The sequence below is a fragment of the Sciurus vulgaris genome (genome assembly GCF_902686455.1).
Source record: "Sciurus vulgaris genome assembly, chromosome: 3".
NCBI classification, from domain to species: domain Eukaryota; kingdom Metazoa; phylum Chordata; class Mammalia; order Rodentia; family Sciuridae; genus Sciurus; species Sciurus vulgaris.
Genome location: NC_136463.1, coordinates 6,881,458 through 6,908,737, shown reverse-complemented (window position 1 = coordinate 6,908,737; position 27,280 = coordinate 6,881,458). Strand labels below are relative to the sequence as shown.

At 58.9% G+C, this 27,280-nt stretch overlaps 1 protein-coding gene across 1 annotated transcript in view; it reads left to right on the top strand.

The window, feature by feature from the left end:
* TTYH2 (tweety family member 2) overlaps positions 1-25,442 on the top strand; it is a 35,382-nt gene extending 9,940 nt beyond the window's left edge. The window contains exons 3-14 of the mRNA XM_079131957.1: positions 2,356-2,467; positions 8,048-8,268; positions 11,490-11,585; positions 11,994-12,066; positions 16,308-16,377; positions 16,657-16,712; positions 17,377-17,469; positions 17,704-17,796; positions 18,570-18,712; positions 19,341-19,526; positions 19,963-20,041; positions 24,980-25,442. Coding sequence (XP_078988083.1) covers positions 2,356-2,467; positions 8,048-8,268; positions 11,490-11,585; positions 11,994-12,066; positions 16,308-16,377; positions 16,657-16,712; positions 17,377-17,469; positions 17,704-17,796; positions 18,570-18,712; positions 19,341-19,526; positions 19,963-20,041; positions 24,980-25,060 — 1,303 coding nt within the window. The 3' untranslated portion in view covers positions 25,061-25,442. The remainder of the gene's footprint in view (positions 1-2,355; positions 2,468-8,047; positions 8,269-11,489; positions 11,586-11,993; positions 12,067-16,307; positions 16,378-16,656; positions 16,713-17,376; positions 17,470-17,703; positions 17,797-18,569; positions 18,713-19,340; positions 19,527-19,962; positions 20,042-24,979) is intronic.
* Positions 25,443-27,280: the final 1,838 nt, after the last annotated feature.

Genomic DNA, 27,280 nt, shown 5'->3' with positions numbered 1-27,280 from the left:
GCTGCTCGGGAGGCAGAGGTAGGAGGATCAAGGAGGATCGTGAGTTTGAGGTCCACCTGGGCAACCTCTGTCCGCACAAGGTCAGGTGCGGATTCACAGCCACGCCTGGGCCACCTCGCCCAAAACCACAGACGAGAAGAGTGAAACCAGAATGTCCCCGTTGGCAAAAGGGTAAGAGGAAGTTAAAATGTGGGAAAGCATCGGCTCAATGCTGAATCCTCAGAAAACACCGATCGTGGCCTAGACTGCTGCAGGAGAGCGTCAACACGAGGAGCAAACAAGTTGATTGTCAGCAGTGCCTTGTTTCAGGACTGGGGCAGAGGTGGGCAGTAGAGAGCCTGCTGGGGCTCGAGCCCCAGCACCAGGAGCAACAACAAAACACTGTCTCGCTCTCTCTCCAGTCAAGTCACCAACCGGAAGACGGTTGAAAGGCCGTGCATTTAACGTTCGGGAGTTTTAGTTCCTTGATACCATGGAAAAGAATGGACGGCATCGCAGTAACTTGTCACGGCAGGGGCGGGATTTAGGCAGCGGATCACAGACTGTGTGTGAGAGAGGAAACGCGTAGGACACTCCTGAGACGCACAGGTCCCAGACCGCCAGACTCGGTGGTGTCCGCACCTCAGAAAGCACTCCAGGTGGTTCTGTATCTGCACCCGCAGGCCGCGTCCTGGAAAGCTGTGACTCGAGGGAGAGCGCTGGATGGGGTCCCCGTAATGGTCCTCCAGGGGAGCCATCCTGGCTCCGTCCCGCGTGGGCTGGTGGGCCCTCAACTTCCCTCCCCACCCCCACGCCAATGAGCGTTCTGGATGGAAGCCGGGAGGCCACCTGACCAATCTCACTACGGCCCGAGTGGTGTGGACCAAACAGAATGTGATCAATGGCGTGATTCGTTCAGGCCGGAACGCTGGACCAACACCAGCCAGATGGAACTGCACCGAGAGGGCTTTCAAGCCCTGCTTTCCGTCAGGGCTAAACAAACATGGACAGAGCACTTTGGAAGGAGGAGAGACTGGGCTTAAGGCAATTCCCACGAAGAGATCCAGGTGCTGTTTGTAGACCTCAGGGTCAGCGGGGAGGCCGGAGAACCCGGAGCATTAGCCCCCAAGCTGGGAGCCGGGCCGGCAGCCTGGACTTTAGAGCCCACGTCCCAGAGTGACACTGACCATATAGACAGTCGCAGCTAGGGGACAGTGATGACATGCACCAGGGTCTGCAGACCTTGGCCCAGGTAGCATACCTGCCTGACTTGAGATCTGGAGGCCTCGCTGAGGTGTCTGAGGTGTGAGGAGATTGGCGCGGCTCCTGGGCTGCCTGAGGGCAAGGCAGGACCCCATGGGCGTGGGGACTGAGGAAGCCAGTTTCTATAAGCTGGAACTTGCAGGGGGGACCAGCTGCCTCCTGGCTGCGTGGGGATGTCAGGGAAAAGGGTAGAGAATGGCGAGGGCGTCCCTGATTCCTGGAGGTGTTGGGAGGGACCGGGGCCCAGCCCTGGGCCTGTGCTCCCACTCGGCCTCGGTGATTCCCCCAAGCATCGCCATGCAGAGTCCCTGGGGAGCCATGGAGGTGTGGGTGCCCACACCCCACCCAGACCCGCTGTGGTGGAGTCCCCAGGGCCGGGCCCTGGTCTCCCACCTCCCGAAGTCAATCAAACTGCTATGGAGCCAGCTGGCTCCTGCTCTGTGGCTTGGGGTCCCTTAACCTTCACCCAGAGGCGTCATCCTGTCACCCCAGCCTCCAGGAAAGAGCTCCTCGCCCCACAGTGCTCACAGCAGCTGGACCCAGGGTCGCCAGCTCTGCGCGCAGCCCAGATGCCCTGCAGTAGCCAAGCGGATAAAGGGCTGGACAGGCCTGGTGGGTGGAATGCCGTCGAGCCCTGCGCTTCAGTCGCAAAAGACACGGAGGAGCCCCCCAGGCCAGGAAGCAGCCTGCAGAGGCTGTGAACGGAACGATTCCAACTGTGTGATGTTCTGGGAAAGCCCCAGTGAAGACAGGAAGGAGCGCAGGGCTTGGGGAAGGAGGAATGGACGGCAGAGCGCAGGGGTTCAGGGCAGCGGGGCTGGTCTGCAGGAATCGCTGGGCAGGTCGGCAGCACCCAGTGAGCCCGCCCGCCCTCCTCCCTCCCGTGGCCCAGGTGGGCTGCTGCACCCGGCTCGGCAGTGGTACGGAGGGCACGGCAGTGTGCTGTCTGCATCGAGGGCCGCCCACAGAGGGAGAGGACCGTGGCACCCTGTGCTTGCCCCTCTGTTTGGCCGTGAACCTAAAAATGCTCCAAAACACACGTTTTGGTTTCCTTTTTAAGATAAACACACCTTCCCTGCGGGAGTCACCCTAACCTTCGGGTCTCCTTTGCAGTGCCGCCGTGGGCGCCGGTTTCTATGGGAACAGCGAGACCCACGACGGGGTGCACCAGCTCCTCTACTCCCTGGAGAACGCGAACCACACCTTCTCCGGGATCGACGAACTGGTAAGGCTTCCGGGCAACTGGCCTGGCACAGACACAGCCCGTGGCGTCCGTGGGGCCAGGACAGGCGTGCCAGGCAGCCAGCTGCACACGGAGAGCCTGCACGATGCCCCGGGGCAGGACTCACATCGGGGCTGCCGTTGCCCCTGCCTGCAGCAAACGGGCAATTTCTGTTTCCCAGACCCGGGTTGGGCGGGGGGTATTGGGGGGCAAATCCCATTCATTTTGGGGAAACTGAACAATTTCCCATTTGCTGGTCGTGTCTCCCCCTTGGAAAGTCGGTCCCCCTGCGTTTATGTACTAAGTGCTGCACACAGCGTACTGTGGGGTCCAGGAGATATAAAAGGGGAACGCGTAGAAACAAAGGAAGAAGGGCCTGTAACCCCAGCAGCTTGGGGGGCTGAGGCAGGAGGATCGAGAGTTGAAAGCAGCCTCAGCAGTTTAGCAAGGCCCTAAGCAACTCAGCGAGACTCTGACTCTAAATAAAATACAAAAAAGGACTGGGGGTGTGGTTCAGTGGTTAAGGGTCCCTGGGTTCGAGCCCTGGAACGGGGGGAATAAACAGCCGACTCTGCTGAACCCCAGACACTGAGGGCAAGGAATCTCGGTTTTCTGCTTCCACCCTGGCCCGGGTTCCTGTCACTTTCCCTGTGTGTGCCAGGCCTTTCTGTGGCAGCCCCTGCTGCTTCCTAGGGGCGAGGCACTGGTAGAAGAGGCAGGAGTCAGCTTTCAGGAACCAGTCCATGGTCACCTGCCCCATTCACCCTTTCTGGGCCACGTCCCCAGCAGAGGGGTGGCAGCCACAGAAGTCCTATCTGTGTCAAGCAGCCTCAACCACAAAAGCCAGCGCTAACTGGAGCATTTGGTCACCACGGGGCATCCTGGGAAGAGAACTGACCTCGATAGCCCCTCTGGCTGCTCTCTTAATCTCCTCTAAGGCTCTAATCCCCCAGTCATCCAAGGGGCCAGGGCTCACCTTAAAGAGACAGCAGCTGCTGCTCGTGCCCATGGCAGGTGGGGGAGGCAGCCTCTGGTCTCCAGGGAGGACTCTTCCCAAGCTCCCTGTCCTCCCCTCGTGTCCCCTGGATGGGTTTCTGGGAGACAGCTGATACCCTGTGTCTGCCTGCTGGGCTGGGGCGGCTCTGTGTGGGGCAGCAACTGGGGTGGAGGAGCCGAGGGACAGCTGCTGGGGCTGGGCACCTCCTGGTCGGCGCAGAGAGGCTGGGCCAACCCTGCCCCCCAAAGCTCAGCCTCACCCCAGGCCCTGGTCAGGGAGGGGTCACCACAGTCCCTGCCCTCTGGCCCATCTTCCTTTCTTGGCTTCTTGCTCCCTCCCCTTCTCCACACATCACACCAGAATCCACGGAAGAGGAACCCAGCTCAGAAATGAGAACCCCTTGCCCAGGAAAGCCCGGTGGCCTTGACCATCACTGGCTGGGCCTGCCTGATGGGCTGCAGGCTTTATCTCTTGGGAGGACGGAGGAGGATGCTGGGGAGAGATCTGGGAGGGAGCCAGGGGCCTGGGAGACTGCCGTGGCCAGGCTTGGATCCTGGCTGCAGGCCCCTCCTCCAGTCCCTGCCCCTGTGCCTCTTGTCCTCCCCACCATTGCTGAAGAGGGGGGCACTTGCCCGGGCTTCTTTAAGGTGCAGCCAGCCGGGCGCTGCTTCTGACCTGTTGCCGTCCTCTGCTCCTCTGGGGAGGTCCCCGAGGGGCCTGGGAGATGGGTGGTGCCTCAGGGGAGGCACCTGACACTCCCAGTCCCCAGGGCCCTGGGGCAGGCCACAGATCTTGGAGCGTTCCCCAGATCCAAAGGGGGAAGCCCAAGTACCGGATGAGTGATGTCAGGCGAATTAACGCTGGTGAAGGCGCTTGGTAAACTAGAAAGTGCCTCCACCAGGATACCTAAGATAAGAGTGTGGCGGCAGTAATGGCTGATCACCATGAGGTGGAAGGAGACTGGGGCCAGGGTTGTGGGTGGCTGTGGGTGGCAGCCTCAGGGTGGGGACTCACGGGCAGCTTGGGCAACTTGGACCTGGGTCTTGCTGCGGCCCGTATCAGACTGGCCGGTGATCGAGAGGCCTTGTGGGGCTGCACCCCAACAGCCCAGGAGCCCCTCCTCTGCTGGAATCCCACCTGCGCCCTTCCCTGCAGGGAAGCCTGGGCGGGGGGTGCACCTCAGGGTTCAGGCAGGCCTGGCAGGGACCTAAATCAGCTGCAAGCTCTGATGGGAGGCCCAGGGAGGGTCGTTTGGGAAGGTTGGGTGGGTGGAAGCCAAAGGCTCTGGACCTAGTGCCCTGCATGCAGCTGCTGGTGAAGGGAAGTGGATTCTAGACCTTACCCAGGGCCCAGGCGCAGTCCCTCCCCGCTCAGGGTTTAGCGAGCTTTGGAGTGAGGCCTGGACTCTGCAGCCCGGGAGCTCTGCTGACCTGTGCTTGTGCTGGCTGGTGTGTTTCAGTTGGGGTCCTGCAGAATGGACCCAGGGACACATTACCCCTGAGTTCCGTCCCAATCTTTTGTTTTTGTTTTTGTTTTTGTTTTAATTTTGAGACAGGGTCTCGCTAAGTTGCGAGGCTTACCTGGAATCTGCGATCCTCCTGCCTCAGCCTCCTGAGTTGCGGGGATCACAGGCATGGGCCACTGCAGCAGGTTTTTGTGCCCTGTTCTGGTGGCCAGTGTGGCTTCCTCCAACGAGCCTGGAACAGACTGTCGGCAGCCCTTGAGGGAAGGCATGGGAGGTGGATGCTGCTGGAGGCTGAAGCCTGGACTTCCCAGCAAGGACCAGAACCCAGACTCCGTCTCAGCCCCGAATTCTTTCCTGCCTCAGGCCTCTGGATCTGAGATAAACTTCCAGCCCCGTTCTGCTCCTGGCCAGCGGCTCTCAGATAACCTCATTAGGTGGAGGAGCTTTTCCCTCCAAGAGGGTTCAAACTTGAACTTGCATCAGAATCTCCTGGAGGGCTTGTTAGACTGGAACCCAGCCCCGACTTTCTGACTCTGTAAGCCTGAGGCAGGGCTGAGACTTTGCATTTGCAATGAGCTCCCAGTTGATACTACTGCCCAGGGACCACACTTTGAGAACTGCTGTTCCATCCTGTGACAGACAGTTTCCACCACCTTCTAGCTGGTCCCCAGCCCTGCCTAGCAGGGGGTGTGAGCCACCCCTCTGGTTCACAGAGCTCCATCCCTTCCCGGGGAAGGGGGTGCCTTTGTGTCCTAAACCACTCAGGAACTGGGCTCAGTATGAGGAAGTGCAGATCCGTAAGTAGGTCAGTGTTGTGATTTTAATTTTTTTTTTTTTATTTTATTTTGTTTCCTATGGGAAAACATCAAGAGGAAAGACAAGCCCGACAGATGTTTATGGTCTTGCTTTATTTTCAAAGAGGGTATTAAGAGGTAGAGAAGTGAAAAATTCAGAGCTGTAGAAGAAGAAAAAAGTAGACTTGGGGGAAAGTTCACAGATAGTTTTTAACAGCCCCTTAGCTGCAGAGTTTGATAGAGAGCAAGGACTGGGACTGGGTCTGCTCACAATTTACCCTTTAATGATAGTGTCATCTGTCTCAGTGGCTCAGAGCCTTTATCCATTCATCTTGTGAAAACGGACACAAAGCTTGCCAGTTGGTACTCGGTTACTGACTGTGCTTTGGTAGGGTTTGGGGTGTTCCTCCTGTGTGAAGCTACAAGCTGTGGAATCTCTCAAGTGCCCAGTGTCTATCTGGGTGTCCCCTTGTCCTTTCACCAGCTCCTAAGAATCAGGCACAAGCCAGAAAACTAACGAATAGGCCACTGACATTGAGAAAATAGAACAAAATGAAACAAAGAGGATCATTCTCTTTTCCGGAACCCGGAAGTCACAGTGCAGAGCAGATGTAAAAAGCCACAAGGCCAGTAACGTGGATGCTCGTGGCGGCTTCTTCCCTAGGGAAGTTTCTGCCCCTCCTTTGTCTCATTTTTATCTTCTGGGACTAGGGACTCTGGGAACCACAGGCTGCAAGCTGAGGATTAGCACAGCTGCCTGCTTCAGGGGCTGGCGTGACTTTTTCAGAACAACAGCGCCCTTCTAGCCCCAGCTGCTGACCGACACATGGGCCCAGTGCAGACTCCTCAGGCACGAGCTCAAGGCCACCAGACTGCGGCCCTCGGCCTGGGCTGTTTGAAAGCACCTTTGCAGTACAAGCTCCATCTGTGCTCCCTATTTGAAAGCCAGCGAGGACAGTCACTGCCATCTCCTCCCTTTTCCACCTTTGTACAGACAGATGCTTCCTTGGGTTCCACTCATCTGCAAGCCCTAAGGGCCCAGCCAAGGGACAGGAGCCTGTCCACCCATCTGGCAGGACAAACGTCCAGGAAGGACTAAGCACCCAGAGAAGGCTCCGATTTCCTCCTGCTAGCAGGGAGCTGGTTCTTCAGAGAAGGATGGGGTCTGTCTTTTCAAAGTCCTATTGTTCTGCCTTGGCTGGGAGCTGTGGCTAGCTCTACAACAAAACCCGCCTCTTGTAGTGCAGTTAGAAATCCTGTTGTGGGAATAAAGGTCAAGGTAGCAACATAGACGTGCTTGAGTTTAAAAAAGAGAATAATCCCATGTGTTTCAAGTTTTAAGAGAGTCTTCAAGGAAGTAAAATTTATGATCTTTTTTTTTCCCTTTGGAGTTTCGCTTTACACAGATGGAATGTCCCTTGTCCAAAATGTTTGGGACCAGAGTGTTTGGGATTTGGAGTTTTGCAGATTTGGGAATATTTGCATAAACTTGACTGCTAGAGCTTTAAGAAGTTTCAGATTTTCAGATTAGGGCTACTCCACCTGTATGAAGGCACTGGATCATGGAGTCCAGGTCCTGGTAGGGTCAGAGCAGGGCCTGCCCCCTGCAGGGAGCAGGGTGGGTGTGTTAGCCAGCTTACTGTCACTATAACAAATACCTGAGATGATCGACTTAGAGAGAAAGGGTTTATTCTGGCTCAGTTTGGGAGGTTTCAGTCCCTGGCTGGCTCCATTGGTTTTGTGCCCGTGGCAAGGTATCATGACAGGAGGCACATGGTGGAACCAAGTGCTCCCCTCTTGGCTAGGAAGCAAAAAAGACAAGGACACTGGGGTTCCGCTATCCTCTTTAAGAACATGCCCCCAGGGACCCCAAGACCTTCCACCAGGCCCCTCTTCTTAAGAGTTTCCACGCTGGGCACCGGGTTGCACGCCTGTCATCCCAGCAGCTCAGGAGGCTGAGGCAGGAGGATTGCAAGTTCAAAGTCAGCCTCAGCAACAGCAAGGCCCTAAGCAACTCAGTGAGATCCTGTCTCTAAACAAAATACTAAACAGGTGTGGGCACGTGGCTCAGTGATCAAGTGCCCCTGAGTTCAATCCTCGGTACCCCCCCACCAAAAAAAAAGTTTCCACCAAGATTGCCAAACTGGGAACCAAGACTTTCACATGGGCCACTGGGGGACTCGAGGCCAGTCCCTTTTTAAGCCCTGGTGGCCGTCTGCTGCTGCTTGCAGAGACCTCCTCCCAAGTGAGAAACTGGGATCTCCGCTGCCTGGCTTTCTCCTGCCCACCCACCCCAGGGCCAGACGCTGAGCCCCGCCTCTCCCTAGGTGTCCGAAAATGCCCAGAAGATGCAGGTGGACCTGGAGCAGCACCTGGCCCGGCTCCACGAGCTCTTTGCAGCCCGGGGTGACTACATCCAGACCCTGAAGTTCATGCAGCAGATGGCAGGCAGCATCGTCATCCAGCTCTCAGGACTGCCCGTGTGGAGGGAGGTCACCACACAGCTGACCCAGCTGTCTGACCAGGCGGGCTACGTGGAGTACTACAGGTGAGGGCCGCGTGGACGGGCCCAGCACGCGCAGCACCTGAGCCAAGAGGTGCTGAGAGTCACCCCACCCCCATTAGGTACGCAAGCTGGTCCTCCAGCTTTCGGGTGACCCTTTACATCTCTCCTGACTCCCCAGCCCAGGTGAAGTCCCTGGACACAGGTCAGAGAGCCCAGGCTGGCTGCCCTCCCACCGGGAGCAGGGTCTAGGGAGCTTCTCTGGCCAGAGTCCAGGAAGGGAGCAGCAGTCTGGGTCTTCGGGTGACCCCCAGCCCAGTGGCAACCTTGACTGGCCAAGTGCGTGTCCTTTGTGAAGTGTGGTCATTGTACTCCCGGGGCCTGGCGCCCAGCACAGAGGAGACCCACAGTGGCACTGACACATGAGTCCTTTGAGTCCCTCCCTGCAGCGCGCTGGCTCCGCTGAAGGCCGTCGATGAAGGTCAGAGCCTTTACCCCAGCATTGTACAATGTGTCCTGCTTTTCTGGATCTGTTTCCTGTCGTGATCTAAAGCCCCGCCCCAGGAGGTCACTGCTGGGCTGGGTGAGAAGATGCTCTGGAGACCCCCCAGGCCCCTTCCCATGAGGAGGAGCCGACAGGCCCTGAGGAGGGGGAGCTCGTGCCGCAGATGGTGCCCGCAGCCCTCCGCCCCAGCCTGCCCAGCCCCTGCATTCCCATGATGCGATGGACGTCCTGGATGGAAAGGGACCTTGGTCCAACTCCCCAGCAGACAGATACTAATGGGCAGAATGCCTTCCTCCCTGGACAGAAGGAAACTGCCAACTCTGAAGACAGTCTGAGACTCCCCAGGCCCTGAGTGGCATCTGAACCCTGTGGACACAGGGACCTTCGTTCCTGTCAGTTTGCATGTTGAGAGGGGCTTATTATTGAGGTGATTTTATTATGAACAGAGGGAAACATGGCAAAGAGGTGCTGGCCCCTGCCCCCAATTTCCAGCTCTGCCCTTGGTTCATGTAGAGGCAGAAGCACGGCCCTGTGACTTGAGAACAGGGCTCCCCGGCAGAGCCACCGTGGTTCCCAGGCCCGTCCAGGGAGCCCAGCAGCAGGGCCTCCCCAGCTTTGCCTTCCTGGCCGCTCTTCCGTGTGACCGACCAGCAAAGCAAATGCTCCCGGGACCACACGGGGCCTGGGGAGATATGGAGAAGATAAAAGGTGGCCGGGCTCACAGTTGGGCAGGGTGGACGGGTCGGTCCCGGGCAGCCAGAGCCAGGTTCTCAATTAGAAGTCCCTCCCAGCCCCCGGGGCTCCTGGGGCTCCTGGGGCTCCTGGGCCGGGGTAAGCGTCCTGGAGAATGGGAGGAGCCCCGCTGGACCTGCCTCCGGAGGAGGACGGGGAGGAGCAGCACACCTTGAGGCTGTAGATTGTGGAACCCACAGTTTGCAGGGCCCTTGGCCAGCATGCCCCTTGCAGGTAGGAGTTATGGAGTCCTGCGTGGCGGCTCCAAGTGGCTGCAATTTTGAGCTTCCAGTCTGTAGGAGGGTCCTAGGCCAGGTGGTTCCGAGGTTCCTCCCAGCTCTGATCCTAAGATCAGATTCCTCGGTAATCGCCAGCAGGAGAGGGGTGCACTCAGCCCTCCCGCCAAAGCCCACCCCCCTCCTGGAACCCCTGTGTGGGGGTCGAGGCCTGGACAGGGCCCAGCTTTGGGCATTCAGCCTCCCGGTTCCTGGCTCTCAGGGACCTCCAGCTCGCTCCTTCTGCCTTGGAGCCTCTGCCACTTCCTGCCAGCTCCGCCCGACTCCCTGGTGACACTCCAGGCTCTTCCCTACCTTCTCTGTGGTGTCGGTGGAGCAGAAATCCTTTGCTGGAGGGAGGGGTCAGGAGAAGTAATGACCCAAAGGCTGCCCTCCCTTGGGCCCCCTCATCCCCATCGCTGCCCCACCCCCACCCCATCACCTGGACTGGCCCCAGGCGTAGGGATAACAGAAGTGGCTGTAGCTGAAGTTGGTGGCGCGTCGTGAGGACCACCTCAGGCCCTAACTGGAAGGGAAAAGATCGGGGTGCTTCGTTCAGCTTCTTTAGCGCCTTAGCTTTCGGGCATTTGGATTCTTGAGCCCGTGCTCTGGAGAAGCAGGAGAGCAAGGTCTTCAGAGCCCCTGGCTGCCCTCCTGTGCCCGCTTGCATCCAGCAAGCCTCTGCCCTCACCCTGTAAGATAAGGACTCCGACTTCCCATACAGATGTGGAAACAGGTTCAAAGGGCGAAGTGACTTGTCACAGTCTCCATGTGGCATGTGACACATGGCCCATCAGCTCAGCCCTGAGGGACAGAACAACCTGAGGAACCAAGGCCTTGGAGGCCTGGAATTGGGTGGGTGCCTCATTCCCCAATGGTCAAGAACAAACCCCCTTGTGTAGACATCCCTGGTGCCAAGCTCAGTGCCTGGCACAAAGGTGGATTGAATGACCTAAACATCCTACATCATGGTTCCCACACAGATGGGGGCAAGATAGGAGGCCATGGGGAGACCAGAGTGAGTGTTCCTTGAAGAAGTGGGTATTGCTAGATGTGGTGGCACACGCCTGAAATTCCAGCAACTTGGGAGGCTGAGGCAGGAGGATAGCAATTCAAGGCTGGCCTCAGCAACTTAGTGAGACCTTGTCTCATAAATAAAATGTGTGATATGGTGTTTGCCTAGCATGCACTGGGGCCTTGGTTCAGTCCCCAGCACTTGAGAAAGAAAAAGAAAAAAGGAGTGGGTATCCCAGGGTCTTCCTTAGGTCGGTAGTTGTAGACGTCAGGCTTTGCCTGGTCTGCTGCTGTCAGAGAGTTCTAGAAGCAAAGGGAAACAGGATCTAAGGAGAGGCCTGCAGGTGGGCTACAGAGGGACTCTACAGAGCAGCACTGTCCAGTATGGTGACCGCGGAGGCACTTGGGACCATTGAAGTTAATTGAAATGAAGTAAAGTTGAAAATTCATTTCCTCGTAGTAGCCACCTATGGGCAATGGTGGGAGGAGTGGACGGCAGGGCTGTAGAGTGTCCCAGCTGTGCACGAGCTGCAGAGCGCCGCGTGGATTAGACACTGCCTGGAAGGGATGTGGGGCAGGGAGGCGGAATGGGGCGCAGCCCCAGAGCCCCTGCAGAGCCCTCCACCCATACGAGCTGCAGGAGCTTGTCATGAGGAAGGGTCCAGCAGCAGGCCTCCAGCATGGGCAGCAGGTCGGGGCTCTGCCTTGCCAGCCCTGACGGTCCTTCCTCCTCTGCCCAGGTGGCTCTCCTACCTCCTCCTCTTCATCCTGGACCTGGTCATCTGCTTCGTCGCCTGCCTGGGACTGGCCAAGCGCTCCAAGTGTCTCCTGGCCTCGTGAGTAGCCCTGCCGGTGGGCCTGGGACAAAGAGCTGGGCCAGGTGCCCCTAGCAGGGGGTGAGGGCCTGGCTGGGCCCTGGGGCGGGGTGGGAGACAGCCTGCAGGGGCTCCTGTGTGTCCCCTCCCTCGTGAGTCCAACTGTGGGGCAGCTGAAGGATCTCAGGTCCAAGCCCAGCATCCCCGTCAGCTCTGGCCAGCGTCTCCTCAGCTGCCCTCTCTGCTAGGTCTCTTCAGCCCAGGACCTCTGTTCTAGGCCTTGGGCCCCATAGTGCTATCCAGCATTCTCAGGGCTAGTGGCTGCGTAGGGTCCTGGCTGAAAGGAAGGGTGCTGGCAGTAGGGCGAGCGCCGTCCCCAGGGCCCCACTGCCCACCTCTGCGGGCACCCACGCGCCTGCCTCTCTCTAGGATGCTGTGCTGTGGGGTGCTGGCACTGCTCCTCAGCTGGGCCTCGCTGGCCACCGACTCAGCCGCAGCCGTGGTGAGTGGGGCAATGTGGGGTGGTCTGTCTGGAGCGGTGTCCTCTTCAGAACCCCAGGCAGGGCCTGCTTCCCCCCTGGTCCTCACCTAGCATCCCAGAATCTGGGGACTGGAAGGACTTGATGTTATTAACGGCCCTCTCCTTCCAGGTGGGGAAACGGGAGGGTGGGCATTTAGGGACAGAGCCAAGATAAGAAGCCACTGCTTGCGAGGGCTCGCATGGGTGGCGGGTGGCTTCTGCCTGGGTGTGAGGAGCTAACCAGGCCGGCAGCTCAGGCTGGAGGGGCCGCAGCTTCCCTGGGCCTGGGATTGTGGGGGCTGTGGTTATCTTTCCTGCTGCCTGGTTGCTCCTGGCCTCCCGCACTTGAAAACGTGCGTGTGGTTCATGCTATTAACAGCGGGGGCTCCTGGGCTGGGCATGTGGCTCAATTGGTAGAGTGCCTGCCTCACAAGCACAAGGCCCTGGGTTCAATCCCCAGCACCGCAAAAAAAAGGAGAAGAGTGGGGGCCCCTGTGCAGGTTCCCTCGGACTTTAATAGGCCTGACACTGGAACTCAGCTGTGCATGTGCATTGTGTGCACGTGTGTGCGTGTGCGTGAACACACGGATGCTAGAGGGGTGGCGGTTACCAGAGGATTTCCAGGAAGCCCTCCCTGAGTCCAGGGCCACAGCTGAACACCATGAAACCCTGGCGTTCTGCCCTGGGTTGCGACAGAAGCCCCCAGCCCAGACTCAAGCATGCTCAGTGTCTCGGGGACTGCCCAGTAGCTCTGGCCTTGGGCCCTTGGCCTCCGTGGTGCCTACAGAATGAATGGCCCCTGGTGCCACTTGACTGGTGGCTTTTGGTAGAGACGTGCTAGAAGGGAAAGGAGGTGGGCATCTCCTGTCTCTGTCCACGCTGTGGCCACCTCCCAAGGACTAGAACAGAAAAGGGCCCGGTCATGCTTGAAGTACCCTGATGGCCTCTGGAGTCGGAGGCTGTAGCAGAGCAGAGGGAGCCCTGGGGGCCAGGGTGACGGGCACAGCGGCCTGGCTGGCCGCCTCTGCAGGGACAAGAGCAAGCATGGAAGCTGCCGCGGGGGCTCTCCCGGGGGCCAGGCCTGCGTCTGGGCTGCCTGCGCCTTCTGGAAGCAGCAGTAGCGGCCAGCTTGCTGCCAGGAGCTGCCCCTTGGGAGCCGGCTCCCTCCCAAGGGGCTTCTGTCACCCGGCTTCCTGGGCAGGGAACCCACGGGCGATTGATTTCATCTCACAGCCGGTGCCCTGAAATGACAGGGAGCTGGGAACACTGCCCTTTCCCTGATTCCATTAGTCAGGCCCTCGTGCCAGAGAGCGAGGGGGAGGGAGGGCCGGGGCCCTGCTGAAAGGGCCTTTGATGGGGCTGGGGACGCTGCCGCCCCATTTTAATAGGAAGAGGAGCATGGAGGAGCCGTGGGGCGGCTCTGTCAAGGGGTCATTGTGCAGAGCTTTTGTGTGGCCTCCACTGCCACCCTGCTCTGAGAGTGGGAGGGGTGGGGAGAGGACTGATACTGCCACTCCTCCCTCACCTGTCCCCCAGAAAGGGCCTCTACAGAACAGGGCATTGCCCCTGAGAAGCCGCACCAGAAACGGTGCTCTCAGCCAGGCACCCGCCTGCAATCCCAGGATGTGGGAGGCCGAGGCAGGAGGATCACAAGTTCAAAGCCAGCCTCCACAACTTAGTGAGGCCTAAGCAACTTAGCGAGACCCTGTCTCAAAATGAAAAAATAAAAAGAGCTAGGGATCTGGCTGAGAGGTGAAGCACCCCTGGGTTCAATCTCTGGTACCAAAGGGAAGGAAAACAAGAAATGATGCTCTCAGATGCGGAGAGAGGAGGGTAGTGGGGAGCTGGGAGGCTGAGCTGTGCCTCTGGTCCTGTGGCCCCAACCTCACCTGCCTGACCCTCCTGAGCAGAGAGCTTTAGGAGGTGTGGGGCCATGCAGGCAGAGGAAGGAGCAGGTGGGTCCACAGAACAGTGGGGACCCGGCTCTCTGAGTAAGAGGAGCGTGGCCCCGGGGCCCCCCAGCCTGTGCCACGTCCCCCTTCACCCCTTCCCAGCCGTGGGACCTCAGGAAAGTCACTGAAGTGCCTCAGTATCCTGGCGTATAAAATGGAGAGGGTCTTAGCACCCGGCGTAGAGGGCGGGGGAGGCAGAGGTGAGTGGGAGTCGGGGGCTTCTCAGTACGTGCTCCTCACGCCCTGGCCACCTCGGCTTCCTGCGCCTCCCGCGAGGGCCCCGGGAGGCCCCCAGGCCTTTGCCTCTGTTCTCCAGCACCTGGACTGGGTTCTGGGCAGCTCCTCCACCACCCCAACTGCGCCAGGCGCCCCTCCTATCCTCTCCCCTTCCTCTTCCTCATTCACCATCGTGTGAATGACATACACACACGTGCACACGTGCATGCTCACACACATGCTCACGCACGTGCACACACGTGTAGGCGCTGTCTTTCTTGACAGGAGAGTAGGCTTCCCCACAAAGTCACGTACCGCACACCACCCTAGCTGACCTGTCCCACCGGAGGGACTGGAGTAGCCAGGCGTCTGAAGCCCAGGTGTGTTAGTCGTCTTTTCCTCACTGTGCCCAAAACACCCGACAGGAACACCTTAGAGGAGAACATGGTAATGGGGCTCATGGCTTCAGAGGTCTCCAGCTGCGGGCGGCCAGCTCCATCCCTCTGGGCCCAAGGTGAGGCAGAGCCCCATGGGTACCAGAAAGCAGAGAAAGAGGGGCAGAACCTGGGGGCAAGATGTCATCCCCAGATGCATGCCCCCATGTCCCGCCGAGCCGTGCCCCACCTGCCTACCACCCGTACGGAAGTCCTGTCACATTATCAATTCATCCGATGGGTTAGTTGATTAATCAGGTTACGACTCTCATAATCTAATCATCTCACCTCTGACTATTCCGGCATTAACACAGGAGCTTTTGGGGGACGTCTCGTCTCCAAACCATAACGGCCACCCTGGCCTAAGAGGGAAAGGAGGGAAGGAGCCACGGCCCTGGTGGAGCCAGCTGGGGCCTCCTTCCCTCTCTCTCCTGGGATCCCAGACTTCCTGGGGGGTGACGCAGACTGAGGCAGTCCACTCGCTCTTCCTTCTTCCCACGGCTTCCCCATCGGGCCTGGTGGCCCCACCTCTGCCTCTGCGCCCTGGGGGTGGGGTGCACTGCTGGCCTGCTGGATCTGGCCCGCAGATCTGATGGACAGAGAGCTGGGCTGACTCGTCATGGGTGTTCCTGGAAGGAGGGCTCCCAGGGTCCGGAACAGGCGTGCGGGCTCCCCTGGGGCTCTGGGAGAGCCGTGTCTGGAAGGCCGTTGTCCCCCAGCAGCCCCAGGGTCCTGAACCGCCACAGGTGTCCCAGCCTGTAGGTCCCTGGTACAGCTTCCTGTGCCTGCTCTGCCCAAGCCTAGTAAGCACTCCACCCCTCCCGACTCAGTGAGTGACACTGCAGTGTGGCACCCCAGGGCCATGGCCCCCAAAGAATGGCAGGGTCCCTGCACAGGGAGCATGTGCCAGACCAGGGCTCGGGGCCTTAGAATGGGCTCAAGGACTGGAACTTTGGGCCCCCTGCCCCCAAAGTCCACTGCACCCCAGGCCGGACCTGAGGGTCCGGCTCAGAGGATGGTACCCTTGCTGCCACCTCTCTTGGAGCCTGTACCTGCTCCACACAGCCACGCCTGTGGTCACCTGCCTGGGCCATGCTGAAGGTCCAGGTCCCCCAGCTTGTGCTGACGCCCAGCCCCTTGTCCTCCTTGTCCCCAGAGGCTCCGAGATGGCCTTATCTGTTCCCTCACTCTTTAGCGAGTCCAGGCAGCCTCCACAGATTGACCACCAGAGCCTGAAGGGCTTGAGGATCATAAACAGAGAGGAGGCGCGAGGCCCGGGAGAACTCCCTCGCCCGCAGCCACGCCCGGCCCAGTGCTCCTGGGCCCCTCCGTCTGTCCCACAAGGGGCTCTGCAGTCCTCTGCCAGTCACTTTCCAGAGCTCGTATACATCCCCACGGTGGAGTTACGACTCCCTGTGACAGGTGGTAGCACTGAAGCTCAGGAGGAACGAGGACCATGCCTAAGGTAGATCTAGGGGGGACTGGAGCAGGATCGGAACCCCAGAACCTGGCTCCCAACTCTCTTGCTCTCCCTGGGAGTGGCTGGAGGGTCAGAGTGACCAGGACAGCAGGCACCTGGCTCTGGCCTTCCTCCACTCCCTCCCATCTCTCCCTGACCCAGGGCACCAGTGACTTCTGTGTGGCTCCCGACACCTTCATCCTGAACAACACCCAGGGCCACGTCAGCACAGGTACCATGCTCTCAGGCCTCTGCCACTGGGGCCACTCGGGATGCTCAGGCCGGGCCCACGGGGCCTGCCACGCCATGCTTCTGCATGACCTCTTTCAGCCCTGTTACCACCGAGCCTCTCCTGCCCCAGACTGCAGGTCCACTTGGACCTCAGTACCGTTTTCTAGAAACTGCCTTCTTTGGGAGCCTGGGTGGGGAGGGAGACCAGCTCACTCGCTGAGGATGGTGGAGGGGCTTCGTCCTGTGTGAGCTGCCTGATATCAGTGTCATTGTCTTACAGCGGTGACCCGCTACTACCTATACTGTGGTCAGAGTGTAAGCAGCCCCTTCCAGCAGGTACAGATGCCCAGACACCCTCAGCCTACCACAGCCCCTCTGTCCACTCACCCCTCTGGACCCCAAGCCCCACCACTGACCAGGCAGCCAGGTGGCTGGGCTGGGCCTCGCGCTGGGCCTTGCTTAGCTGCTGAAGGGGTCCGTGCTCTTGATCTGTGTGTCCTGGATCCGTGTTTCTCACATATCCACGTGGGTCCTTCCTCTGGGGTGCTGGTCACCTGCAGGTGCTGTGCAGGGTCAGGGCTGTGAGTGCGTCATAAGCTCCCAGGCAGGGCCCAGCGCTGGTCTGAGAACAGCATCCGAGAGCAGGAAGCAAGAGGCCCGTGTAGCTCTCAAGAGGCCGAGAGATGGGGGGAGACTCCCCCAAAGCAGGAGAAACTCTGATGATAACCATGGGGGGCAGCTGACCAGAAGGCCGGAGTGGGAAGAATGGGGGACTGCCTCCCCAAAATAGACCAGGGCCCCCCAACATCCTAGAGCTTACCTGATCCGACCTCTCATCCCTAAACCCCGCAATCTGAGTGTGAGCAGCCCTTCCAGCAGGCACAGCCCACCTGGAAACCTGTACCTGTGCGGGAGGTTCTAGTGGGCCCTGGGGGGCTTCAAGAGCTGTGGAGGCTCCTGGGAAATGGAGCCTCATGGGGGCTGTGGTCTCTTGGCCCAGGCGTTGACCACCTTCCAGCGCTCGCTGACCACCATGCAGATCCAGGTGGTGGGGCTGCTGCAGTTCGCCGTGCCCCTCTTCCCCACAGCAGAGGTAAGGCCGTGCTGCCGCCCACAGCATCCGTGCTGGAAGAGGGGAGCCCCAGGTGACCCCCAACGCCCCTCCTCTGTGGCTCCCACCCAGCCCCAGGGCGGGTTTGGAGAGTGCGCCCTGGCCCTGCCTCCTGCCCCCTGTGGCCCTCTCTGGCTCTGTGCCCACCCTGCTTTGTCTCCAGACCTGTGAGCCCTGCCCCACTGCTTCCCTGCCTCTTCCCTCTTCCTGCTTCAGAAGGATCTCCTTGGAATCCAGCTCCTGCTGAACACGTCAGAGACCAGCCTTCACCAGCTGACCGCCATGTTGGACTGTCGAGGGCTGCACAAGGTGCTCAGGGCGGCCCGGGTACTTGGAGGGAACACCCCCCACCCCCGCCAACCCATTTTCCCAGAGAGAAGCCAGTAGAGGCCCAGGGGAGCGCTCACCTGGGCTCCCGTCAGGCCCACAAACAGAACAAAAGCTAAGCAGTGGGAAGGGAGAGGTGCCCGGCTTCTCTCCGGTGGCTGAGACAGGGCGGCTTAGAGGGAGGTGAGTCCCGGGCAGATGTTTGGGGGGCACGAGGGAATAGGACAATAACAGAGGGACCACACATCCTTAAAACCCCCAGACTTGGGCTGGGAAGAGTGCTCAGTTGGTAGAGAGCTTGCCTCACAAGCACAAGGCCCTGGGTTCAATCCCCAGCTCCGCAAAAGGAAAAAAAAAAACCCAGACTCGGTTGGAGCCACACCCCGCTCCCTGGAGGCAGTGCGTGGGCGCCGATCCTCATTTCTGTATCCTCATTTCTCACTTTTCCTCCCACCACCCTGGCCTGTTAGGCCACCTGGCTCTGCTCCTGCAACCCTCTGTGTAGTTCAGAGCCAGCCCTCTGGTGCCTGGCACACAGTCGGCGCCCAGGAGATGTTTGCAGGGTGGAGCCGCCTTGTGCCGGGCTCCAAAGCGAGGACCCAGGGAACCTTTAATGACAGGGAAGGGTGCTTGGGAGGGGGAGTGGCCAGGGATCCAAAGTCCAGGCTGGGAAAGAGGGCCTTCCAGAGCCGAGCCTGGATCCCGGGTTTGTCCCTCGTTCCCTCTCCAACTCTTGCCCGCCCATGCCTCCCCAGGACTACCTGGATGCCCTCACCGGCATCTGCTACGACGGCATCGAGGGCTTGCTCTACCTCGGCCTCTTCTCCCTCCTGGCCGCCCTGACCTTCTCTACCCTGATCTGTGCTGGACCGCAGGCCTGGCAGCACTTCTCCACCAGGTGGGCTGCCAGAGAAAGGGAAGGCTTCCCACGGCCCAGGGGCTCCCTGGGAGCAGTGGGCGCTGGTCCCCTAAGGCCCAGCACACCGACTGGACTTCTGTAGGACCTTTCCCAGGAGTCCGGCCAAATGCCCAGAAGAAGGCTTCGGGGGCACAGGGCAGCCTGGCATCCCTTGCTTCTCTCTCTCGACTTGGGCAGGACTTTGCAAGGTGGACTGCTGAGAGACTTGGGTGTGCAGGGAGTCCCAAGAAGGATGCCTTCTGTCACCGTCAGGGGAGAACCTGCAGTCCCACAGGGGAGAGAGGGGCAGGCCGTGGCTTCAGCACCTCACGAGTGGACAGGAGGGAGCCAGAGGACTCGTGTGTGTGTGTGTGTGTGTGTGTGTGTGTGTGTGTGTGTGTGTGTATGGTCAGCATGGTGGACTGCCTGGGGAAGGAGGACCTGGAGTTGGGAGTGGGCATAGTGATCCAAGTGAGGCAGGGCCAGGATCACGCTTTGAGGAATCTGCAGGAGACGCCTCTGCCCACGGGGAGCGTCCTGGGTGGAAAGACTGGGAAGCAGAACAGGACCAGGGGCCTCTGGCCTCCCTCGTCCCTCCCGGCTAGCTGAATTCTAAGTGTCGTTCTAGGGACAGAGACTACGATGACATCGATGACGATGACCCCTTTAACCCTCAAGCACGGCGCATCGCGGCCCACAACCCTCCGCGGGGGCAGCTGCACAGCTTCTGCAGCTACAGCAGTGGCCTGGGCAGTCAGAGCAGCCTGCAGCCCCCTGCCCAGACCGTCTCCAACGCCCCGGTCTCTGAGTACATGTACGCAGGGCTCCAGGGCCCCACGCCCCTGCTGGGCCGGTACAGCCCTTCCCATCCCCAGGGGGCAGTGGGGTCTGCGGGTGGCAGGTTTGGTCCCCAGAGCTGTGTGGGAGAGGGAGGTCATCAAAGGCGGGCCGTGGTCCCCAGCTACAGCCACGGAACACCTGGGGGCAAGCATCCGGTTGCCCATGTGTACTGGGGAGGAACCCCCCACAGGTGTCCAGCTGTGGCCTTTGGCAGGTCTCAGGCCTGAGATGCCAACCCTCTCCAGACCCCGCTGCTCCTGGCCCCTGTCCTGTCTGCTGCATGACCCTGTGCCCACTCCGCACCCACACTCCTGCCCCTGGATCCATTTCTGCACACCCAGGGGACCCTCCTGCAGAAACCTGCCCCCCACCCTCACGCAGACCTGCTCAGCTCTCCTCTGGGCCCACAGGAACCAGGCCATGCTGTTTGGAGGGAACCCACGCTACGAGAACGTGCCGCTCATCGGGAGGGGCTCCCCCCCACCCACGGTGAGTGCCTTCAGCGCCGAGTCACTGCTCTGCCCTTGTTGGGGAGATAATTAATGACGAACCCCCTGCCGACCAGGGAGCACTCCCCACAGAGGCAGGAAAGGGAAGCCGTCTTGTTATGGAATAAGCATTACACCAGACCACCCGGTGCGCCAGGTGTCTGCCAGGGAGATTAGAAAACCAGAAATCTCGCCCTTTCCTGTTCCTGGGTGGGCACCTGTCCTCAAGCAAGAGGACCAACAGCACCATGTGACTCTGGCCCATCCTGAATCCCTCTGGTAGCTGGGTGGATGACCTCGTTAGGTAACTGCCTTTAACCTAGGAAAAATTAAATTCCTCAAATCTTCATGATAGTCACAGAAAACCAACCTGGAGGCAGGTCCCTGAGACAGGCTCTGAGGAGGAGAGACACCGCCTTCCTTTATGTGACCTTCCCAAAAGATGGCCCTCGGGCCCTTAAGGAACCCCTCCTCTGCCCCTGCTTACTGGCCAGAGTCTCGTTTGTCCTTCTGAGAAAACGTTAGGGCTGCTGGCAAGACTGGGTGGTAGGGTGCTTGCCTGGCATGCCAGCGGCCCTGGGTTCCATTCCCAGCAGAGAAATGATTTACAGTAAGTTTTCCAAAGAAAATACTCCAAGAAGAACCAGGTGCAGTGGTGGACGCCTATAAACCCAGCCACTCAGGAGGCTGAGGCCAGCCTGAGCAGCTTAGTGAGACCCTCTCTCAAAATAAAAAGGACTGGGGACTTAGCTCATTAGTAACAGCAACCCCACTATCACAAAAAAAAAAAGAAGAAGGAAATGGAAATACTCCGAGAGGACCTTCTCTTACCTTTTGTACCAGGGAAAGGAATTTTTTTTCTTTTTAGATCTGTTTCCGCTCAGCCCTGGCCTCTGCATAACCCTGGGCTGGAGGGCAGGTCGGCTGTGGTGCCCTGTCTGGGAGACCAGGCCAAACAGCTGTCCTCACTCCATCCGCACTGTGTCCCCAGGGCTGTGCCCACCCTGCAGCCAGTAGGAGCAGTGCCAGGGCAGGAGCCCGAGGTGTGCAGGGTGGGCAGCTGAGAAGAAAGCACCCCACTGCCACCTCCTGCAGGAGCATCTGCAGGTCACAGGGCCACCGCCCCCGGCAGAGAGAGCTGCACAGGCAGCACAGGCTCCCAGCCCAAGTGCCGGCACTGGGACCCCAGCTCTGGCTTGTGGCCCCTGTGGCCTTGGACCAGGACCGTGCCTTCCTGTGCCTCGGTCTCTCTGTGTGTGGAGTGCCGATGGTCATGGTGGACCCAGCAGGGTTGCTCAGAGCGTTGGAGGACCCAGTCTTTCCCGCAGCATGTGCCGCGCACAGGAGGTGCCCAGGACTGAGCGGGCCCTTGCCCGCTCCTCCCACGTCAGCAGCATCCCTCCCCTCCCACCTCTCTGCAGAGTGTGGCCCTCACCAGAAAGGCCCAGGCAGGGTGCAGGTGGACAGCAGAGTTCTCCAGCCAGGTGTGTGCCTCCACGTGACTGGACCAGGTGTTCTACCAGCCCCACTCAGGGACTTTGGAAGGGGACGGGAAACTGGTGTGGTAGGCACTGAGGACCAGCTACCTGGGACCAGTGAGGCAGACCGGGAAGCACATGGCGAGGTGTTCAGCAGCATCCCTGGCCTCTGCCCTTTACACAGGCTGCCCCCCACCCTGCACCTCGCCTGCTCTGTTTTGGGTTTTTACTGGGGATTGAATCGGGGTCACTTTACCACTGAGCTAAGTCCCGAACCCTTTCTAATTTTTATTTTGAGATAGAGTCTTGCTAAGTTGCTGAGGCTAACCTTGAACTTGCGATCCTCCTGCCTCAGCCTCCTGAATCGCTGGGATTACAGGCACGCGCCTTGTGCCTGGTTCACATGCTGTCCTTTTAAAGCAGCTTTTCAGCAGCACCAGACCCAGCCTAATTTTGTTTTCTTCCTGGGGGTCCTCTGGAAAGGAGTGAAGTAGTTGAAGCCTATATTTAAACACTTTTTTTTTTTTTTTACTTATTTATTTATTTCCGGGTTGGGATGGAACCCAGGGCCTCGTGCATGCCAGGCAAGCATTCCACCTCCAACTACACAGTTAGCACCTTTGACGTCTAACCTGACTTCTCTCCTAACCAGAAGCCTCTGCATCCCTTCTCCTACCAGGGGCTGGGCCTCAGGAATTCAGACTGACTTTAATACTAATCTAAGTGAAACGTAATCAGGGGAAATCCGCGGCTGTGAAAAAGCAATTAGTGCATTGTGACACTAAATAAAAATGATTCTCAGATACCTTCTGATTAGGAAGACCAGGCCTGTCCCCTTGCCACCTGCAGAGGTAGACCAGAACTGGCTTTCATGCAAGATTCAAGGACAGAGTAAACCTCCCCACTAGGATCAAGCCTGCCCAGAGACCCTCGTTGCTTTGGCAAAGTTGGCTGTGCCGCTCTACCAAGCTCAGCCCACTGGGGGCAGAGGACATTGCTAAGGACACTGCTGGCCACAGCATGGAGAGTTTCCCCAGTCAGGACCACACAGCCAACCGGGGGTGTGGCTCAGCGGTAGAACATGTGCTTAGCATGCACGAGGCTCTGGGTTCATGCCCAGCATCCGACACACACAGGCAGACACACACCGCCTCCCTGTGCCAAGCTCCCTCTCTGGGACAGCCGGGCTACCGAGCAAGGCCATCTGGAAGGTACAGCCTGTTCCTCCACTGGAAACGTGCCTTCCCCGGCTCTGTCTTCAGGGAATCCCTCCTTCCCCGCCCTGTTTCCTGGACCTGATGGACAAAAATGGCCCAGGACAATCCATCCAAAGAACGTGACTACCAATTGAGTTAAAGATCCTTGGCTTTATTTGTAGTTCTGGAATTGGACAACACCACATTCCATAAATAGAAGGAGTGTTCCAGTGAGCCCAGCCCAGGAGGGGGTTTTGTTTGTTTGTTTATTGTTTTCGGTGGTGCTGGGGCTGGAACCCAGGGCCACCCAAGCTAAACACATGCTTTTCCACTGAGCTGCTCCCCAGCGCCCCGGGAGGCTGGTTTTATAGACGATAAAGGACTAAAGAATGGGACGAAAAGTGGACTGGTCATTTCACAGTTACCTTCCCCTGAAGGCTGGAACAGGGAATCAGAACAGTGGAGAGATTGGTTAATGTCAGGTCAGGTCACAGTGCTGGGGGTCAAGCCCAGAGCAAGGCACATCTAGGCAAGCACGTCCCCAGCCCTTGGATCACTTTTTATAAAGATAAAGCAGAGGTAACATTGTGATCAGGCTGGAGGAAACTGGCCTGCTCAGGAGGCAACTCGGCCAGTCTTTCTTATCCTCCCGATTTCTCTGAAGATCAGATGAACAGCTTAGCTGCCGTTTGGAGAACGGAAACTTTAGGTTGGGTGACTCCATTTGGACTTGTCACCACGTCTGATGGGGCCCCTTGCAGGAGTTTGGTCCAAAACAAGGGCCTTTGGCTCTTTTCATTTAATAGCACCAACACTGGGAACTCCTGGAGGTGCTAAGCCAACAGACTTACGGAGCACATTTGGGAAATACTGCTCTAGGGCGAGGGTCCTGCAAGGGAGCATCAGAATCACCCAGGGGGACTGGTTAAGCGGACTGTGGGCCCACCCTGCCTCTGATCAGGAACCTGGGGCGGGCCTAGGGACCTGCACTTCTTACACTTCACAGGCAAAGCTGGTGCGGCCACCTGTAAACCAGTGGAAAGCCTGCATTGCCGCAGCACTGTCAATGGGCAGGGTCCTCCTTTGTCGGGGGCTGGCCTGTGCATTATAGGGTGTTCAGCAGCATCCCTGGCCTCCATCCACTGGGCGCCAGTAGCACCCCAGCCCCCCGCCATGACAATCAGAACATCCCCAGACAGTCAGAATCCCTGGGAGGCAAAGCCACCTCTCATGGAGACTCACTGGGCTGAAGAGCGTAGGGTCCCTCCTCCCCGACCCCAGGCCAAGTGGTAGAAGCATTCAGTCCCCTCTGGGTGAATGGCCTGCACCTCCAAAGCCCCTCCGGGCCCAGAGACGTTCAGAGCCTGCGGCCCTTGCTGCTCAGGCCAGCAGACCAACCACGCGTAAGCTCATTAGAAATGTGGAGCTCGAGTCTCATGGACAGGGTCCCCAGGTGCTTGGGCACAGGGCCTGGTGTGAGAAGCCCTGTCTTTGCTGCCTGAGGAACGATGAAGTCCTGCCGAGTTCATCCTTGTGCAGGTCCCTGCCCCCGCTGGAGCTGCCTGGAGAGCAGTGGCGGTCTGCAGCCACTTGTTTTTTGTGGTGCCGGGGCTCTGACCCAGGTTGTCACACATGCTAGGCGGACGCTCCACCACTGAGCTACGCCCCAGCCCACTGATGTCACTTTAAAAGCAACTGTGGGCAGGGTCTTGCCCGGTGTCATTTCACCCTCTCTGTGTCAGAGCGTGGGTGCTCTGTGTGTGTGTGGTGCGTTTGAGGCTGGAGCAAAACACCCTGAGGGACAAGGGACAGAAGGCACCACCAGGCACAAAGCCGGCCCTACCTACTCTCAGATCCCCCAGCCCCATGATGCCTTGTGATTAACACTCCGTACCCAGCTGGCCTGGTTTCCCCCTGTGCAAGCTCCTGGCCACTGGGTACCCATGTGGGGTGAGGAGGCCGCAGTCCCTAATATAAAATGACGTAGCAGTGCACATAACCCACATGGTCCTCCTGTGTCCTGTGTTACAATTCCTAATGCAATGTACACGTGATGTAAAGTTTGTATCCTGTATCGTTCAGGGAATAACAAGAAAAGGCCTGAACGTGTTCAGTGCAGACACAGTTTTTAAGAAATATCTTCATCTGAGATTGGTTGAATCTGTGAGCATGGGACCTCAGGATACGGGGACAGGGTGGGTGGTGGTGGACTGTCCAGTTTGCCTGGTGACAAACTGTGCCTGCCTGCCCTGCTCTCTCCCACAGTACTCTCCCAGCATGAGGGCCACCTACATGTCCGTGGCAGATGAGCACCTGAGGCACTACGGGAACCAGTTTCCAGCCTAAGAGACTTGGACTTTCGGGAGCACCAGCCTCCTCCTTCCCTGTGGTGTTAACGAGTGTGAATATAAGCTGTTTCTTCAATAGAAACCAAAGCACCTGGGGGCTGGCCGGCTCCTGGGGCAGCAGAGGCATGGCTGAGACTCCTGACCAGAGCCCTGGGCAGACAGAAGGCCCACGGCAGGGCCAGCCTCTCTCCTGCCTTGCTCTGCACCCCAGACCACCCCAGGACCTGGCCGCCGTTCCTGAGCCACATGCCTGGTTCAGCTCATCCTGACGTCCCTTGCTTGCCAGGGTGGGGGGAGCGGCGGTAAGAAGGGGCTCACATCCATCTGCACTGTCCTCAGAGCTGTGTTCCCGCGGGCCCCCCCATCAGACTCTGTCCCTGGTTAGCTACTCTCCGTGTCCTCTGTCCTCCATTTCCCAGCAGGGGACAGTGGGAGGGACTGATCAGGAGACGTGCTTAGGGGCCGTGGTGTCCCTGAGGCCAGAACACTCTCCACGTTCCCAGGGCCACATAGACTCCTTGAGCCCGGGGGCACTGTGTCAGGGTGGAGGGGGAGGCTGGTGGCCCAGGTGGACACAGGGGAGAAAGCTGCCATGTTCCACCCATCTCCAGCCTCCATCGGCCAGAACCAGCTCTGGAATGGATGCTGCAGACAGGGACCGTCTCAGGGGTGAGCAGACACTTTGAAAGCAGCTTGACTCTTTTTTCCAGTGTTTTAAACATTTTGATGATCCAAAGACTTGCAACTCCACGCCTTCCAGTCCCTACGCTAGATTCGGGCGCATCCCTCACACGGTTTCTGCACCGCTGCCTTTGCGGGTTTCGCTGGCGCTGGCCAGTTCTTAACAGATCTGGAGGACAGGGAGGGTGGGGATGTTAAAATGAAAGGCCAGTGAGACTTCCTGTCCGAGGGGCTGTCGGAGGGCATCTGGAGGCCCGGTGAGAGGCGAGAGTTCACAGGACAAGCGGGGCGGGGTCCCCTGTTCTGGGGACAACTCAAGACAGCTGTCGCCTCCCTTTGGTCTCGGAGCAGGCTGGCCACCAGCTTTAGTGAAATGCTACTATCCTGGCTCCATGTGGGCACAGGTCCCACCTCCCTGTCCCCACCCCAGTGTCTGGGGCCCCTGCCCTGCCAGGTGAGAAGGAGGGAAATGGTGTTGGCCGGGAGGGAACGATGACCCGCATCCTGCCCGCCCAGGGACCAGGGTGGGGTCTTTGGTGCTCCCACCCTCCTGCCACCCCAGCGTGCACAACACTGGAGCCGGGCCTTTGCAGCAGAGCGGGGCCACGGCTAGCAGCTCAGGACGGGCTCTGCTCCCCTTGGGAAGAGCCACTTTGGCAGCACAAGTGGACTGCAGAGCGGGCCTCAGCCCCAGGGCAGCCGGGGCCCTCTGTGACTCACCCGTGTTAACCTGTGCTTACCGTGAACTCTGGGTGCCCATGTCACCTGCAGCTAGGAGCTCCGACCTCGAGCTGTGGCTTCTAACGGTTCATTCTTGATAACCTGACAGTTATTTTTTATGCATGTAAACTAAACTAAAATCCCTCGGGGGTTGCCGTGGGGGCCGGGTGGGCAGACCTTTGCCTGACACGTGTATGTCCCCACCTGGAGAAGGAATAAACCACTTGTACTAACCTGGGCCGCCGGTCTCTGACTTCCTCAGCTGCGGAACCGGGACAGCATTGAGCGGCCCCCCCCACAGGTCACGTGGTGGGAGCTTACAGGCGAATTCCAGAGACTCCAAAGGGGCCCTGAGTGTCATGGGCCCCTGGAGGTCTCTAGCTGCTCCTACAGGACCAAGGACAGGCCTTGTTTTCTGCCCCAGTCTTTCTCCAAAGTTCCTCCTAAAGCTCATTGCTCATGAAATAGTGTATCAGGGTCACATTAATTAGTTAAAAATTAATTTTTAATGAAGCTTCACTCCGGAAGGTCTTTAGTTTTACAGATTGGTCTACAGGTGCATTGAGGGTGAGGACGTGGTTGGCATAAGTGCAAAGCCAGGGGACCAGCCCAAGCCCTGGACCCCAATGGTGCTGGGTGACCTGGACAGGCACTGGGATTGGGTAGTGGCCACACAGCAGGCGGCCTCCCAGGTGAGCTTCAAGAGGTTGCTGTCCTACGCACGTGTCACCAGAGGGCCCTGCTACACGCTGTCCCCAAACACTCCACCCCCACGGGTGGGCCTCTCTTCAGGCAGGCACACCCCAGACAGTGCCTT